Source organism: Ascidiella aspersa, chromosome 9 (genome assembly GCF_963924565.1).
Source record: "Ascidiella aspersa chromosome 9, kaAscAspe10.2, whole genome shotgun sequence".
Lineage (NCBI taxonomy): Eukaryota > Metazoa > Chordata > Ascidiacea > Phlebobranchia > Ascidiidae > Ascidiella > Ascidiella aspersa.
The window spans coordinates 13,905,385-13,924,470 of record NC_139455.1 but is presented as its reverse complement, the minus strand read 5'-3'; the positions used below and the strand labels follow the sequence as shown (position 1 = coordinate 13,924,470).

The window sequence follows — 19,086 nt, the reverse complement described above, 5'->3', positions numbered from 1 at the left end:
CTGACGGATGGGGTGATTGTAATGACTGTGAATTACAATTGATTTAGCAATTTTATTTTCTTGGGCACCAGACAAATGTAAACTGCTGGCTCTGTTAGTTACGGTATATGGATGTAAATGCCCAACGTTGCAGCCGAATCGATTTTTCTTTACTGAAAATAGTCCGCCACAAAATAAAGCTTAACACTAGCCTTGACTGTTTTTCAGATTCGAGGTTATCTTGGCTAATTGGTTGCCTAATAAGCTCAGACATCATCCAAGTCTCCTAAGATCATCACAAGCTTAATAGGTACGCTACAGATTACCCATAATGTTTGTATCTGGGTTAAATTAATGTACTACATATTTAACGGTTTATGTATATCAAACTAGCAAGCTATCATAAATTTCATTCAGTCGATCACAGAAGCAGCAAAAAGTAATTAGTATCACTGTGAACTTGCATAAGGTTTATAAAATCAGCACTTGGAAACCACGAGATTCACAGGCTAAAAGTTCAAATTAAAAGAAATGCAGTAAAACCAACAAATATCTCAAGAGGCACAAATACATTAAACAGTTTTCAATTAAGAATAAATTATGTATACAAGGGACGTACAAAAACAAACCCAAAACGAATGTAAATAAAATAAAAACGCGCATTAGAAAATATTACAGAAAAAAAGAACAATATTTAGTTCTTAAAAACTGATTTATAGTTAAAATATAGTTTCTAAGAGTTTATGAATACCTATAAACTCTCGATGCCAACATACGCCTAATTGCACTTAAAATTTAATTTCATAAAGGTGTTAACAAGATTTTTTTTTAATTAAAAACAAGTAAGTGTTGTTGAAGCAAAACAGACAATCGCAGTAATTCCTGTTTATATAATTTAATTTTGTCTTATAATTGATTACATTATAGTTAGGGTTTAGTGACCTTGACTTTAAACAACGAATTAACATCGGAAACCATGATCGTAGGCTATATCAAACACAAATGTATAACTAGTGTTTATATAGAGGGAGGACCTATCATCCTTGCTGGGACCTTCACAAATAACGGAAAACACGAATTGACATGAGGGCTACATAAAAACACCCAAACAAAAATCGCCGCAAACATGACACGAAATTAAAAATTGGCAAGAATTACTTTCGTTTTCAAAAACGTATATCAGGAAAAAGGGCTTTAGCTGTATACCACCAACCAATTGGATGCACCACCTTAAATTCGAATACGTATAAACCGATTGATGACAATATGCTCGAAAACAGCTGCAAAATCGGTTAAACGTTGGATACACAAGACAAAAATAAACAGCCATCAATGAATTTTTAAATTTCACAACAAAGAGTCAATTGCAAACTACGTGTGAAAATTGGAGGAACGATATTGCAAGCACGTCAATTATAAATATATAAGCAAGTAATTCAACATCTTCTTAACATAAGTTACAACTCGACTCTTTCTCCTTGAACAAGCTGGGCCTTAAATCTCCAAATGTCCTTCAAATCAAAGGTAACGTCACCTCCTACACGCCTCTTCGCAACCTGACTTACTTCTTTCTCGATTTCCTCCTGGATCGTTCCTTTAACATCGATGTAATGACAATAGCTACTGGCATAGTGGCATGAAATAGCCTGAGAATAATATCATAATAAATTAATTACAATTAATTACAAATAAACATATTATCAGCTGTTCGAATCTTTTGAAGCATGTACTTAAAATACTTAAACGGTAAAATGCAATAAAATAAGTAAAATGGCATTACTTAATCGAGGACAAAATATTATCAAAACAAAGTATTTATTAAAGTACAACACATTGGTTGTTTTAATCCATATTCTTCAACATTTCTAATTGGTTTTATGAGGTCACCTTTCTGAAATGATCGGTAACATTTGCACCAGATCCATGGATTAAAATAGGATGGAAGAAGACTGTATCTCCCGCCTCCATCTCAAGGTGTACCCTGGGCGAGTTTTCATTAAAGTCACGAACGCCGTGGTACATCTTGTTTACTCCGCCCTGTCAAACAGAATTGCCAAAAATATTCGGTAAGAAGCTAAATATTGGCTGAATCACATATTTTTATCTACAGATGATAACATTACTTGCCAAATAATTTGATAAATAGATATGTCTAGACTCTAGACTCTACTTTAAAAAAAAAATCATATTTCAATTGTGGTATCAAACAAGTGACTTTCCCATTATAAACCTTCAGTTGTAAAAACTTCATCGACTTTAGCAAACATATCTTTAACTCAGCTCTATTACATCTGGCGAGCATATACGGCAGTCGACAGCGGTTGTTAACCCCGAGTCCGTTGACTCATTAAGTCCGCGTAAGGTTTTTATAGGTGATTCTGCGAGAATATTAACTTTTTAATTTTCGTTTAATTACTATCTGCACATGTTACATGTCAGACCCAGACCAATCTGAACAGAGATGTGCCGAAGGGAACACACAATAAGACCTATAAAACAACAATATCTAAAGCAAAATTATTTATATACTATATTATGATGACCAATGATATAATAAAATAAAATACACAATAATATGTACAAAGCAATAACACAAAAACTCAGAATAAGACCTAAACCTGTTATAAACTCAACCGAATAAGATTACGATGGGCTGAATGGCCCTGCCGTTGTGGCATTGACCGTTCTGTCATCGAAGTTTAGGCGCTGCGTTTTGGCACCAGACTGTGTGCCCTTGTGGTTGGGTTAAGGTTGGATAGGGCTAAAATTATTGTAGTAGTTACTAACCAAGTTAGGGGCGCAGTTGAGGTTACTTAAGAGGTGTTCTGGTCGTGTAAGTCCTATTCTGGCGGACTTAAGTCTTATTTGGATTAATAATACATTTTAAGTAAAAAATAGTTAAAAATGACCATTCAGAAAACTGAACAGCACGCCTTAAATATCCTCTATAAAAACGAGAGGTAAGCAAGACCAAACTCACTTAGAAATGCTACCGTTACTTTACTTGACAAATTTAAAAACTAACTATGAACTAACTTTACGTGGAATTAGATTGTCTTTTATAAAAGCAGCTCGTGTTATATTTTTATGTTAAAGATGTATGCCAATTCATGTGGTCAATCAAGTTTCCCTTCAAAAAATATACAATTTTTATATCTCAGTTTGGTGTTATTTTGGTTTTTCAAAACTGCCGGAGTGATTTAATGTCAATTCATCAGTCCATGTAACCCACGGTTTCATGTGCTCAAAATTGTTATTGAATTGCACTGGAATAATTTTATGTTTGGAGATATGGCATTTTTTGTAAGGCCAATTTGGTGACTATTGAAGCCTATCTAAAAAAAGTAAAATTTGATGTCACGCCAGTTTCTCACATTCTCTGTTATATGACTCCAATAATAGTACACTGAAAGCCATCATAGCCTCACTTATTCTGTTCGATCAATGATGCAAGCAGGGCAGGCTAGAAAACGAACTATCCTACCAAGAGGTTTCAATTCACGACCTCCGCTCATACCGGGACCGTCGCTCTACCAACTGAGCTACAAAGGCTCAGAGAGGAGCGAGTCGAGAAACAAGCATACACCAATTCTTGATACATTCTGTTAGTACAGCCAAGTTCACACTAAAGCAGGGGTGGGCAATTATTTTTAGCCGCGGCCCGCATGAGAAACCTAAAATATTGTGGCGGTCCGTGTCAAATATAGGATTTAAAATAATACCATATGACGTCATACTCTGACGGTGTAAAACAAATGATCAACCAATTTGTTATTACGTTTAGAGTTGTGCGAAAATGTGCAATTTAAAAAACGAAAAATGTGCAATTTTGAAAATGCAAACTTTATTTTAGATTTTGATGGTACGTGAAGCATTGAGCACCGACTAAAAATGTATATTGCTTGATATACTAGCGTTTATTAAGTTGTGGAGCGCGTTGACCCAAAACTTAAGATTAAAATACGTGAAAATTTCGTACGAAAAACTTACCTATATGTTTTTTCTTCTTTTTTAAAACTTTAAGTTACCGATGTGTTACAAAGTTTAGCAAACTTAGCTTAATATTTATATATATTTTAAATATTAGGCTAAATTTGTTAAACTTTCGTTGGAGAGAGTGCCACTGAGCAGAGGACGCTATTTGTCTGTGAAGTTGCCAAAAAATCGCGTGGAACATACGAGCAACACAGAAGAGATTCGCGCAAAGCGCGAAAAGAATTTCCGTTTTAGCTTTTAGAACAGGCTAAAAGTCGAATTTGGCGGGGTCTTGACAAGATCTGTCAACTTGCCCTGGTTTTCGCTTAGCCTATGTATTTTATTGAAAATAAGCCGCAGGCCGGATTAAACTGCTTGGCGGGCCGTATGTTGCCCAGGTCTGCACTAAAGGGAATCTTCAGGAATTTTTTTTTACTGACAAACAAGCAATAACTTTTCGGCACTAATATTCGCTGGACGAAAATATTTTACTGCGCGAATTTGAATAATAATAATTACCTCCCATTCAGGATAGTCGTGTTGTAGAAGATGGCCTTTGTGTGAACCTGGCAACACAACAAGGCAACCATTTCGCCTATCCACATGTTCCAAGGCCGTCCATGAGGCAACAATTCGGTCGGCTGGCCGAAATGGAAAATAATGCAAGTCTTGATGCAGTGGATGTCGAGACGTCTTCCGTCCTAAAAGCATTTTATGGCAAATATTTTTATTTTAGAAAAGGATGTTTATTATAAACCACGTAGATTGATGTATAGTTTATTTATTCGCTCTACTATGCACGTTATAAAAGCTATACTATTTTCATAAGTTTATTTGATATATATATTGAGTAGATTGTCTCTTAGTTAGCTAGGAGAAATGCGTGCTCATCCGAGCGTAGCGCCCTTGGCAATCGGAAATTTCACGTGCTCAGTGACCGCTATTAACTTCACGGGTGAAGACATTTTGACCGAAAAAATGTAAAGGTCATGATATAACAGCGCAAAATCTTTTCAAAATTAGCGAACATACACGGCAGTCGGCAATGGTACAATACCAGCGCGCATTGTCGGTTTTTATTACGTTCGAGACCAATGTTCCCTCTAAAAAAAATTTCTACTGCGCAAATATTTCTTGAAGTGCGCAAGAATATTTTTGTGGTGCGCAAGAATATTTAAAGGCTGCGTTGGCAGGGGCCCGCGGCGGATGAATGTTTTTTGTATTGGGGCGAGGAGAGAAAATTTTAAAGATGACGTCACAAAACGTTACGACATGAAACAAGGATATGGAAAACAATGCGATCGCGCGAAAAAAAATCCGATACACACCATGGAAGATAAAACCGATTAGACAAAGTAATTCACAATCGTCAATGCGAATTTGAATTATTTACTTGCTTTTAGCTACAAACATCAATGAAGATTTTTTTTTTGTGAAGATTTGTGGTTTTAGTTTGAGAATGATTTAAGTGCGCAAAAGCAAATTTTACTGCGCAATTTGTCAGGTGTGGCTGCGCAATTGCGCAGTTGCGCACCTTAGAGGAAACACTGCTCGAGACCATTTGTGTTAATGCCTGTTCAGTAACCCAACTCGATAACGGTTTGACACCGCAATTATATTTGTTTTGAATATTACGGTAGTCGATGTGCACCTTAATACGAGTCGTATAAGGTAATACATGTTGAAGTTAACATACTTCTTTTCAGTTATAAGTATCGGCCTCGATTTGGCGAAAATAATTAACGCCACTTCATGTGTCTGGTGCTTTATTTATTCTGTTAAACCCTACAAGGTCTCCTGACATTGTGGGGAAGTATTCAGTCGACCCATGATCTTTAGAAACAATCATGGACGAACAATATAGGACATTATTTGTCTGCTGTTTACAATATACGACTGTAGGTGCTCTTCGAAGGCCACAAAAAAAACATGAAACATACTATAAAAATTTTAATTTGGCAAACGTGTAGTGCTAGCCATGTTGTGAAACTTTAGGGGCGTACATATATTGCCATTTTTCACATAATTTTTGATATAGGCCAAACGTTAGGCGACTGATAGATGTAACTCTATTCCACGTATTCTTATATCTTTTAAGCTGCGTATCCTTTCGATTTATCTCATTTATAGCGCACCCCTAAAAATAATTGAAGTTTTCGGTCTATTAGCGCATAAGTGCCGATGGTTCCTAAATAATCCGGTTTTGCATAATCTGCCGGGAGAGGCGGAGCAGACTTTCTTTGTTTGGGAGTCACGAACATATTCAGTCGAGATCACAAAGCGACTTTTTGTCGCGGCCCAAAATACTTTTGAGTTATTAAAGGCTCACTCCGGCAATGGGGCGGATTCAGGATTTTGTTTGGGAAGAGGACTATGAGTATTTTAGAAAGTGACGTTATAACACAATTAATCTATTGTCCTTAAACGAACTAGTGCGCAAAATAACGGAGTATATAGTCTAATTTAACAGAGATTACACATACTTGGAGAATTTAAAAGTAACACGGCACAACATGCCATGTGGTAGACATAGCGCCTTTGGGCTAAATAGATTTAATAAAAACGAATAGGCCTAATAGCTCGAAGTCATAGAATGTATAGCTCCTTTCGGGCTGAATATAATCGAGTAAAACGTATAAAAGTTTGCGCGAAGCGAGACAAAGATATATTTTAATAGTAAACTTGGCTAAAAGTATAATTTCGGAGGGGGCGTGGCCAGTTAGCCCTGTGAAAACTCCAGCCACAACAACTTTTAAAATACAATAGCCTACAATGAATATACTACGGCTCTCATGCAGCACACTATCCAACGATAAAATTAAAATATTAAAAACACTCGGCTTACTATAAATGGCTAAAAGGGCCACGTTTAGGCCGCGGCTCACAGTTTTTCGACCAAGATGAATTACGAAAAACATTGGCAAAGGCCATCGACATCACAGCTATGCATTAACTAGACCAGGGTCGGCAACCTCTGGCACGCAAAATTATTTTTCAGGACACGTATGATTTAACGCGAATGTTGCATCACTTTAAGAAAGTGCAACCACTACATCACTGTCATATCATTAACATTAATATTATAACACTAGCGCTAACGTTTCCCAAGATACGTAAATTAGATATCAGATCATTCGTAAATTAGATGTCAGATCACAGCAGGGCTGCGGAGTCGGACTCGGTACTCGACCGAGCAGCACCAACAGCACCAAAACATGAGCAGCACCAAATTTCGAAACAGATAAAGCACAAGGCAGCAAACTGTAAATTGTTAAGGTGGAATAACATATGGTGACATATTTTCCATGACACCTATGGGGGATTGATGAATGTCCTTCTTATTATTTTATTTACGTAAATCGTTGAAATACATATTGTCTGGGCCGGACTTGGGGACTAGATGAAATTGCACAATTAGACGGAGTCGGACTAGGGTTGTTTTTAACCTACCCCGGCGCTCTGGTTGCATGTACAAAACCAAACCTAAAATGTTTGGCACGCGAGTTGTTGATATTCTGAAATTATTCAAAAACTGGCACCCTGCATACGAAAGGTTGCCGACCCCTGAACTAGACTAATTTGGCGGACATTGTATTTTAAATGATCGACTCCTTGCCGCGCTAGCCTATGGTCACAAGAAAATTAGAAAAGTATTAGAGAAATTGATCGTTTATCTAGGTTGGCTACATTTAACGTAAATAGGGCCGTTATACTCTCGTGTTATGTACATCTGTAAACCGCAAAATAGTGCGAACTGCGAAATAAAGCAATGCTTTATGTATACTAGATTAAGTTGGCAAATCAAAACAAACATACAAAATATATGGGTGTAACGGCACTAAATAGTTTCCCTAATTTTTGTGCAACATTTTTTATCAAAGGAGTGTAGCCTATAGCCAGCGACAAAACATTTGTACTGTAAATAATGTTGTCATATGGACGTTGAACATTTTAAATGAATTTGCGCAGAACAACGTTGGAATTGCGATATGTTGTTGGAGTTTGGACTAATGAACAGTTCGTTAATGATTAGTCACATAAGCCTCGGTAGGTTACGCAGCTCAATCACGTTTGCATCATTTCAATTTGTTGGCCTTTCGTCTTTTTCCAACATGGGCTGTGACTAAAGAAATAAATTAACACCACGCATTTGCCAAGTTTTCTTCAATATAGCGTTTAGTCAATACAGCGGGGTGTACAATCTCGACCCACATACGACTTAAATCGTAGACTTGTGACACAAATACTCAGGAGTAGAGGTGTGGCTAATTTAAATAACACATGTTTCTCGCAAATTTATTTTTACAAGCTTTTTATCACTCTACAACTGTAATATTGTATTGCCTTTGAACTCTCATTTTCTCTCCATTTTTTGGTGTTTTTCTCACTTTATAACGTAAGATGCACTAGTACAGTTCATTCAAAGAACAAACGTACGATGTACCAGTATTGTAATGACTTGACTTATGTGCACTACAGTCTTTGTTTTAAACTGAATTGACTAAGTATTTTGGATAAATAAAATTTAGGTCATTTAGACAAATTACATGACTTTTTTTTAAAAATGACACAACTTACATCAAGGTTCTTTAATTAAATACTTTTTAGTAAATGTGGTTTATTCAAGCCAATTATAAAATTTAATACATGTTAACTTGCTATTTGTTTTGGTTTTATTGTATTTGCGTTAAAATATTGACAAGAATGGAACATTTTTAGAAGTTCAATATTAAGTTTTAATGCCAACGCTGTGACTTGAATTTTGACTTATGTGACTGGCTGGGACTTAGGTACAAAGTCATTTGAAATAACTTTTTACAACACTGCTTCATCCACTGTTGTTTTACTCTTGCTTAAACTTGCTTACTACCAAACCCTAGAAAGATGAGCTCTAATACAATGCTTAAATTTTTTTTTGTCAAATTTAATATGTAAATGCAAAAAAAACATATTCTTTTAGCTCAAGGTCCATGTACATAGCATAGCATGTTTTCTGTATTTTTTTAGAATCTCAGATAAGCCACAAAATTAACCCCTAATTTTCTCTTTAGTACAAATTTTTTATGTGACAGGCTAGTGTCTGGGTGGACTTCTTGCAGTTTGTGTGAATTTATATTGTTTTTGCAATATGAATATTTGTGAGTAATGCTATTTGAAACAAGAAAAATGCTTATACCTTTTTGTGATTTGGGCTTCTCAAATAAACAATACTTTAAGAATAAAACATCATAATACATTTTAAGGCAGAATTTAAGAATATAATTTAACTTATTTTAAAACTACATACAGTCAAAGTCAGTCAAGTTTTTATTATTATTTACCAAGATCTGGAGGTTTGTTGATTAGCATGGTATGCATGGCCATTATGTCTTTGCCAGTAAATGCTTCAACATACTTTACAATCTAAAATGATAATAATTAGTATTAACCATCCGATGAGCATCTTGAAAAAAATGAAAACATATTAACTCACATTAGGATCTTTACAGTATTGAAACAAGACCGGGTCAAGCATAAAGTCCTGAATTTTGTTTATTGATGTTTCATCAGGGTTGAATTCAGATTTACAGTTTGCAACATCTCTCATAGTTGTGAGTCCAGGAACAGTGACCTTAAAAAATATTTGTTGTTTACAAATATAAGAAATGTAAATTTAAAGAGCTTCTTTCTTGGAAGAAGTGCACCAGAGTGTCACGGTACTGAACAACAAAAAATGTCTTAACTAAGTTTAAACACATTGGGTTGGTTGAAGCCATTTTAGGGGTTCAAAGAAGCTAAAGTGATTTTTGAAATGCACACCTTTCAATTGCTTTTACTTATAAAACCAAACGGTTATTAGTTCTGTAGATTGTTAATTCATTGAGGTGTGGCTTGCATTCCATTAATTATCCATTTTTGTGGTAGGACACATAAACACAAGGAACTATACTGCCTTGGCAAGGGGTATTTTCTTTTTTTCATTTTCTTTATTTTCTCACCAGCTTGGAAATTAAAATATTTTTCTGTTTACATTCTATGATTTATCAGTTAGATATTTGCCTATCCAACAATTTATAACTATGTAGTGTTAAACCATATCTCTAATAATATAAAAATTATGCAAATTAGTCCAAGTTTTAGCCTATTTTGTGCCCCTCAAAAAAGTTCTAAGTGCAAATCTGTGTTTACTTTGTGCACATATAATTTTAAATATCACTGTGAGAAGTGTGATATATGTGTTTCGGACCTTCAAATTAAAATATTTGCCAATTTGAACCAGACAAATAAACCTTTTTGAAATACAAGGAATATATTTTAGCTTCTTTTGCCAAACTGACAAATCCATGTTCATGCGTGTTTTTTGGTTCATCAAATGCTTGTTGTTCAGTTCATCAAAAGTTTTTAAAACATCTGGGAAGTTTGGCATGTTTGAAAAGGTTAAGAACCACTGAATTAGACAAAGTTTTGGATTTGAACACGTAGTAGTCATTACAAACAAAAAATATCTTGTGACAACAGTTTGAAAATGGTTAACTTACACTGATCGCTCCAAAATGTCAAAATAAGCCACCTTTCAAAAAGGCATATTTTATCTTGGCCATTTGGAGAAGCGAAATTATAATGTTGGGAAAAAAGTGACTTTTTGCAACAACATGCTATTTTTTTATATTTTGATTTCAATCATTTTGTTATTTTTTTTAAATTACAATCATGTTAACAAATTGTTTTGCAAATTATTGCCGTTGTCACTAAGGGTAAACTAATATATTGTAACTAATTCCCCACATAATTAAATTGAATAAAAAGTGGCAAATGCAACTTAACTTAGTCTTTCGTGAAGCCACTTTGAAAAAAAATCAGCTACGGAGTTGGAGCCAGAGACATTTGATATGTGTCTGGTTATGAAACTGGAGGCATTAGGTAAGTGTTTATGGCTCTGGAGATTAAGTCAATACTCTTTTACAAACCTCTCCCACCCTACTTGTGACAGGAGAACAGAGGACACTGATGGTTTATAAATAGCATTTAGAAAATAAAACACTGTAATTAAACCTTTTTGAATCGTTTTTTTTTAGAACGCTAGCAAAGAATATGTATACTATACAAACGAAGAAGACACAAGGACAAAAAATAAAAAATGTCAAATAATTTTAGAAAAATATATTTTATTGGTTTCTAGTGTATGGTTAGTTTCCATTTTTGCTTTGGTAGAAATGGAAAACCATTGTATAGTTTAGACATGCTTATCTTTAAATAGTTGAGTTTGAAATTTTCAAATTTGACTTGCGATTTTTGCCTTTAAAAAAATTTGCTCCCTTAATGTAGCATTTTTGACTTGTCCTTTTTAATGATCGGTCCTTATATGGGGGATTCTAGTTATAACATTTTATACCTCCTTGCAGCAAATTTGTTTAAATCGTTTTCTGTACTTCTCAATGTCCTCCTTCGGTATTAAATTTTTGACCACAAAGAAGCCATTTTTCTCATAAAATGCCCTGTCTTCAGAACTAAGAACACCTATCCCATCCAAGGTATATTTCAACTTCTGGTGATGAGTATAACTTGAAGATGTATAGTTAATAGTCTGCAAAACAAACTTTAGTTATTTGTATTAATTGTGTTTGGAAAGTTTAATTTAATAGACATTATCCTTACCAAGTGTTTTTTAATCACTTGCAGTCGATCCATGTTTTTTGGAAAGCAGTTTTTTTAGAAGAACTACAATTTATATTCTAAATACAAACTATTTACTTAGGGGAATCCTAAGAGGTGAGTTAGGAAGATATTCAGTAGACCATTTAAAGCATTTTAGGCATGCTTGAGTAAAAAATAGCCAGTTTCGTGGTAAGGCATGCTTAATAATTGGCTAATTTTTTAGTCTTTTTTATTGATTGAAAGTATTTTAGGTGACTAAAAACATAATAAAATGAAAAAAAAAATAGTATTATTAAAATTGAAAAATATTTTTATTATTTAAAAAGCTTGTTTTTAACCTCCTAAAAACTTATATTCAAGTTGTTTTTCATAACTTATTTTAATGTTTCCAGGTTAATAAAACAGTTGCTAATTACACATCTTTGACAAATATTTAAAAAATATAGTTACTTAGTGTCAGTGTAAAAAGTCAGCCAAAAATGTAATAGATAGAAATATAATTGTGTTTTTAACTATCAACATCGAAAAGGACCTCTGAAATTAGGTAAAATTGCCAAAATTAGCCACATATCTGACAACCGTGACTCAAAACCTAAATGGACCAAGCTTAACTACGAGAGAAGCAAAGTGGAACGAGTACGGGGAAATCCCTATTTAATAAGTCTGTACATATTTTTTAACAATACCTATCCAGGGGCGTAGCTAAGGGAGGGCGGTACCGGTGTCCCCGGGCGCCAAGGTACAGGGGCGCCAAAATGAGGCATACAAATGCCAAAATTAGGCTGCTTTTGCTTCAAATTCAATGTTCTAATAAAATTTTAATTGTTTTTTCCCGTATAAAGTAAGGTATATGTTATTGTAATAGAAAATGTGATTAAACATTATACACTGCTTTGGCTTTGTACCGCGCGAAAATTGTACGTTCGCTATCGTCATTGAATACACAAGCAGTGTTTTTTCAAGGTGTTTTGGAGTACCGAAACGGTCCCCCAAATTTCTCCAGCGGTTTCCCAAAATCTGGACTTGCAACTACATTAGAAAAGTAATGGTTGTTTCTCGCTATGTCTTGTCGATAATACCAATATAGCCTACGATCAATAGTTCACGTCCGGAAAAAAAGAATAAGTGGAGGTACAGCTAACAGCTGAATCAAAGAGTTATTCACATAAGAAGTGCACCTTCGATACTCGTTAATGTTTATTTCTGATTTATTGCGCATAATAATCAGTTTTTACGTGTGGAAACATAACAAGCAGAAGCCAACAAGCACACTTTGTTTGATTGTGCAGCAAACTTGTTTGGCGGCCGTGTTGGGCAGGCTGTTTGGTCGCTGTCACAATCATTTAAGCTGTGCCTTGTCGAATAATTCATTTTGAGTTGCGTTGATTGTATGTAGTTTAAATGCCTAGGTTTGTACCGCATCTTTAGAGATTAATGTTTGTCCTAAAGTAACCTTTGAAATCAGAAATAATAACGTAATAATTGCTTTTCTTGCGAAACCTAGATTCTAGTTAATTCTATTCCTTCTGGACTCTTCTCTGACTTAAACTGAATATTATGAAGCTTATGATGTCATAAACGTATTTACTCAACCTGACGTTTAGTTTTAACAATTGTTTGTGGCGTAACTTAACCATAGCTTCTCGTAGGTAGGAGAATATTTTTGGCATTATATAAGGCGGCATATTTTGAGTGTAAAAGAGAGGAAGGACAGAAATTAAGAAATACGTTGAAGTGCTGACAGTTGCTATCAAGTTTTAATGCGTTATTTGCAAGTGCTATTGTAGATTACATCGCCTTTTTTGCCAGTTCTCTAAAGATTTTAATCAGCGATCTCGGAAGTAGAACTATTCAGTCGTTAATTGATCAGCGATCTCTTTCCTGGTAAAAGAAAAGGAAGACGTGACAGTCGCTATCTTGAGCATTTTTGAGATAGAAATATTGTTTTTGCGATAAAATTTAGAATAGACTATTTCTTAAATACTCTTTCTATTTTTTAACTTAAAAATTTGAAGTTTTTGTGAGTTATTTCAGGTGAAAATGTCGCAGCGTAAACGCTTATCCTCTGATAAACCAACAGCACCACAAGTTCTGATTGTGTTTTACTGAATGACCGCAATTCTGCTGAAAATGACAGTCGACTCTTCCTGTTGCATCGTCGACGACTGTTCCAGCTGCACCATCCAACAAGATATTTCAATCGTGGATTAAACTGAAAGGTTTTGATGATGCTCTACGAATGAACGTGTTAATTCACCCTCCATGCTGACGGAGGCATAATATGTTTGCTTTGCTCTAAGCATCCAGTAGCTATCACTGGCCGAGGCAAGTTTGCTAATGTTTACACCAGCGTACCCGCCAGACCTCAGCGCCCCTCTCGTCTGGATATGCATCTGAGCTCGGAGCAACACCAGCAAGCAGTTAAACTGGAACAGAACCAACGTGTCTCGCTATTTCACACAAAGTATCAAGATCGTGTATTAAATAAAACCAAAACAGTGGCTGAGAGAGTACACCTAATTTACTGGGTACTGAAAGAGGAAGTAGCGAATCGAAAAGTTGCTTCCTTGCAAACACTGGTTGACCGCATTGGTCACAATGACCGGCTTCGTGACCTGCGACATACCTGTTCAACAGCAGTGACGGAGTTTATTTTGCTCATCTCCGACCATCTGACTGATCGCATCATTGCTGATGTCAAGCAAAGCCTATGCTGGGCTACCATGGTCGGTCGACGAGACAACCGATATTGCTACTTTGCAGCAATATATTACATTTGCTCAGTACGTCAATAAAAAGGGACGCCAGGCAATTGCATTTTTGGATATCCGTCGGATAGACGCTCGCGGGGCAACCGCTGCCAACCTATTCCGACTCTGGAAAGAGGTCGCTGCTGACTACAGTCTTGATGTGGGTAAACATGTCGCTATTGCATGCGATTGAGCTGCTGCAATGATAGGCCGCCGAAATTCCCTCTCACAGAAATTGACAGCGCAAAATCCGATTACCTATACACAGTGCACTGCCATGCGCATCGCTTAGCCTTGGCATGTACGGACACGGTAAAGGAGCTACAACACATCCAGGATTGCGAACGTGGCTTAGTCCAGACGTGGAAGTACTTTTTAATTTCGCCGCTCAAGACCGCAAAACTACAAGAAATGCAAACTGTTGATGTTGATTCGTCTGCGCGAAAATTAGTTAAAGCCTGCCGTACTCGCTGGCTATCTCATGGTCAGGCTGCAATCGCAATGAAAGCAGAACTGCCTGCTGTACACGCTACACTCCAATATTTTGCTACCGAGAAGAAAGATTGCACAGCAGTTGGTATTCTTCATTTAATTTGCTTCAAACGCTTTCTTTTCTCCCTTTACTTGCTGAATGCTGCTTTGGTACATCTCAACAAGTTATCATTGTTGTTTCAAAAAGGTAGTTTTCCTTTTTTTCACATTCAGTCGGCACTTTCAATATGCAAAAAATAGATTAGGAGCATTGCCAATTCAGATCAGGTTTTAAACAGCCTAAAACTTGACTGAGAGAAGATTTCAAATATTTTACCAAGATCTTAAAATACGCTTCTTGAAGATGATTTTAAACTGCTCCGATTCACCACAGAAACATACTGTGAGGCACTGCTCTGTAATCTCAAAGAACGTTTCCCTGAGCCTGAGGTACTCTCTGCTTTTCGAATCTTTGATGCTAATGAGATTCCGAAAGATTTGACATTGTTCCTGCTGAACAAACCTTGAAAGTACTAAATGACTATCAAACGTTGAAAGATAGAATGACAATGCCAGAATTTGAGTTCTGCCAAGATCCCGGTGATGTCTGCAGCAAAATTGCTCGAGACAACGTACTATTCCAGCAAATGTTTCCAGAGCTGCATCGACTTTGCTGCATTGCATTGTCAATTCCTTTAGCAACCGCCTGGCCAGAGCGAGGATTTTCGACTCTATGTCGTGTTAAAACCAAGCAACGAAATAGGCTACTAGATATCACCCTGAATGCTCTAATCAACATTGCGATGAACGGTCCGGAGCAGCTCACTGGCGATGATGCACAAAATATAGCTGAGAAGTGGCAAAAAACAAAGGACCGACGAACAGTGACAGTGCGAGCATGGAAGGCGTTGGAATCTGCAAACAACGAAGAAATGGAAGCTGGCAGATGGAAACGGGATTGCGAATCTGTTTTGTTGCATGAGATAGAACCTGGAAAATTTGTTCTGTGATTGTGCACTGCCAGTAGCCTAATAAATAATTCGTTTAAGCAAATATGGCTATTTTTTGGTATTTAAATGAAACACTTGCGGTCTCTTAAAACTAACTTAGCGGTCACCCAAACCAAACCTTAAAAAAACCTGTACACAAGCATTAATAAAAAGGAGTGTTCAGTATTACCAAGCTTGATTTTTACACAAGTTTTCAAAGTATATCCACGTCTTACAGCTGGTGAGGTTGTCCCGTTGCACCGAAGTGCAGAGCACGAAATATCGTCCCTCGGCTAGAAGTGCATGTTGTCCTCAACGTTTTAAGTCGCGTTTCACAGCGCATCGAGCCTGCAGGACTCTGCTCAATTTCCTGTAGCAGCTAGTTTTCCGTTGCATCCTGTTCTACGCTCCCGTTGATTTAACGGAGTGGTAGCCGAAGCGTTGTTTTTTTGACCTGTTACTTTGTTTTCGTTCTCCATTGTTGCCTAAGTCCTGCACATTGCGCATACACAATGGATCCCATTATTGTCGCATGACAAGCGCTACATCGATTGTACGTAGACGTCCAAAGCGAGATGCAACAAGCCAAAGGTCGGATGTCGACGCCCAATATCCTCACGTTATGTCGCTATGTGACCAGGGACGTGCGGTCAGGGGAGGCAGATGAGTCTGCCTCTCCTGCCAACATCTGACAAAGCAAAACGTATATTAAAGAGATGGTTATCACAGAATATATATTATTTGCTAAAGTATAGTAGACATTGCATGTTTTCGGGTGGTTTAATTTGTATGAATTCCTGTAGTCCACCCTCCCTATCCCGCAAATTTGACGTTTCAATACCTAAAGTGTGCTTTATTTTTTCCAATTTCTGTTGCGTTATTCATATCATGCGTTCACGCCGTCAAAATCATTGAATACGCGAAGTGAGGCAGTGCCAAACTGCCAAGCTATGCCTCTCTTCAGATCATAGAAGTGTACTGTATTATGCGTGTCTTTTTCTTTCCCAATTCTCTCGGAAAACACGATGAACGATTTAGCTAGGATTTGATGCATGCCTTAAATGTGACGTCCCAGCTATGAAACCTTAACCTTTCTACATTGACTTCTTGCAGTGTAAAGGATTGTTTGTTTTTTTATAAAATTTAACTAAAATGGAGGAAAATTTACACTTTCACATAATCTAAAGTTAGAGTCATAAATAAAGGCAAATCTGTTTCACATTTAAACGGTTTGCATCAGACGACTGGACAAAAATCTAACACGCAACTTTCAAAGAGATGAAAAAAGGAGTGAGTGTGACTGTCATAGGCTCAGCCAGGGGGCCGCAGAGGCCATAACCCCCTAAAAATTTATAAATATTGTACTCTTGATAATATTTGTTTTGTAGCATTATAAGCAGTACCACAAAGTCGATCACAGGCATGCCAGAACTTCAATTGTCATGCACTGTTACGTCATAAAAGATTTAGTTATTATTAAATTCGCTATACTTATTGATGTAGTTTTAGGCTACTACTTTTTAGTCATTTTGTTTTTGCTCTGAATGGTTTTTGAGTATTGCGCTAAAACTCAGTTAGTTGCTGCTCGAAACGGTTTGCTAGCGTATTTATTTGTGTTCGATACGCAGGTCATACAATGGCAAAAGCTAAACAACAAGAGTTTAAACTTTTTGCCCAGCCCCTCACCTCCCTAAATTTTTTTCATTTTTCTAATAAACGTGAAAGCATGCCGCTAGTTTTTTTTATTTTTAATAGTAGCCTACGATACCATTTTTGTGATTGTTAAAGAAAATCGTGGCTTGAAAAAATTAATGCCTCACCATCTGGGAACCTCACCGCACGTTACAATATCCTAAACAACTTAAGTCGTTCCAGGGTCGACCTTAACAAAAGTACAGTGTATTATACTACGCTACGCGGAATTCCGGAGCTGGAAACTGCCTACGGCGAAGAGGAGTCAAACCGCATCCCTTGCAGTCGAAACGGACTTTTGATATAAACCTATTCGGACTCCATAACTCCGATTAATCCTCAAATGTGAAGACTGGGAGAAGCTGCCTACGACGAAAATAAGGCCAACTGCGCTTTAACCCTCTCGCAACACGACTTTTCGCGTTCTGTAAGTTCTGTAATCCGCTACTTTCTGAAATAGAGTTTTCGCACCTCCGGATTGAGCGGACCGACTAGTCATGCCCATGCCCTCCGTCCAACAATTTTACGTCTTTCCGTTTCTGCTGCAAACAATGTCACGTTAAAGTCCGGATAACAACCAATTAGCCTAAGCTCTAACTCGGAAGAACGGGTTACGATACTTAAAATCCCAGCATCGCATATGTGGGCTAGAACCAGCAAGGAAAGTATGGATGAGGCATTTATTGACCTTTTTAACTCTATTTCGCAGGACAAACTGCAAAAATGTATTATTTACGCGGAAATCATTCGGAAAAATCTCTATCAAAAGTACAGAAAACAGCACGACAAAAAATTACAAAAACGAAAAATGAAAGACCCATCTATCGGAGTTACGTTAATAATTGGGTCACACATTTGTCTAACACACAGCTCTCCATCTCAGACGAACGTCCCCTCTCTCGGGGCTTAAATTTTGCCGTAACACCTGCCAAGGTACCGACTCAACAAATTTTAACCTTAATCGAACGAGGGCCCTGGCGATTGCCCTCCGAAAGGTAAAGTTATTTGAGGTTTAAAATCCTATAGAACAATCGAACCCACCCTTCCACCGGTCGACAAGCGAGCCTTGAAAGGGCTTAAATATAACACAGGTTTGGTAATTTAATGGGCAGACAAATAAAGTAATGTAACAGTTATTATGGATAAAACTGATTACGACCATAAACTTCACAAGATGTTGGCAGACAATAGGACACATATTTGTCCTGTTGAACAGGTATAGGCTAACATGTAACGACTGAAGAAAGAATAGAAGGTAAACAACTACGAATTGAACCTTTTTAAAATCTCTGACGCCACATCGCCATCTCTTACGGGTTACCCAAAATAAATAAACCTGAAATCACGATTAGGTTATGGTTTCATTCATTGGATCCCCCACATAACTAAACGTTTCTTTAATTTTATCTCCTTTTTTAAAACAAATTAAATATTACGTCAGAAACTTCAATTGATTTAGTTAAAGAAATTAGGCTAGGCTACTAGTCTTTAAACACAAGAAGATGAAAGCATGGTCTCGTTTGACGTTGTTTTCTTGTTTACCAAAGTCCCTGCTAACCTATAGCTATCCAAGACACCACTCTGGAAAACAGGAC

General features: G+C 36.7%; 1 protein-coding gene across 1 annotated transcript; it reads right to left on the bottom strand.

Moving 5' to 3' along the window:
• Positions 1-403: 403 nt before the first annotated feature.
• Positions 404-11,698, bottom strand: LOC146133106 (phytanoyl-CoA dioxygenase, peroxisomal-like). Its single transcript, XM_083396719.1, has 7 exons — positions 11,590-11,698; positions 11,327-11,518; positions 9,428-9,565; positions 9,276-9,357; positions 4,474-4,655; positions 1,867-2,016; positions 404-1,625 (listed from the first exon to the last, which is right to left on the bottom strand). Exons 1-7 carry the CDS (start codon positions 11,620-11,622, stop codon positions 1,437-1,439), a joined length of 966 nt encoding a protein of 321 aa, XP_083252845.1. The 5' UTR covers positions 11,623-11,698; the 3' UTR covers positions 404-1,436.
• Between the last annotated feature and the right edge of the window lie 7,388 nt (positions 11,699-19,086).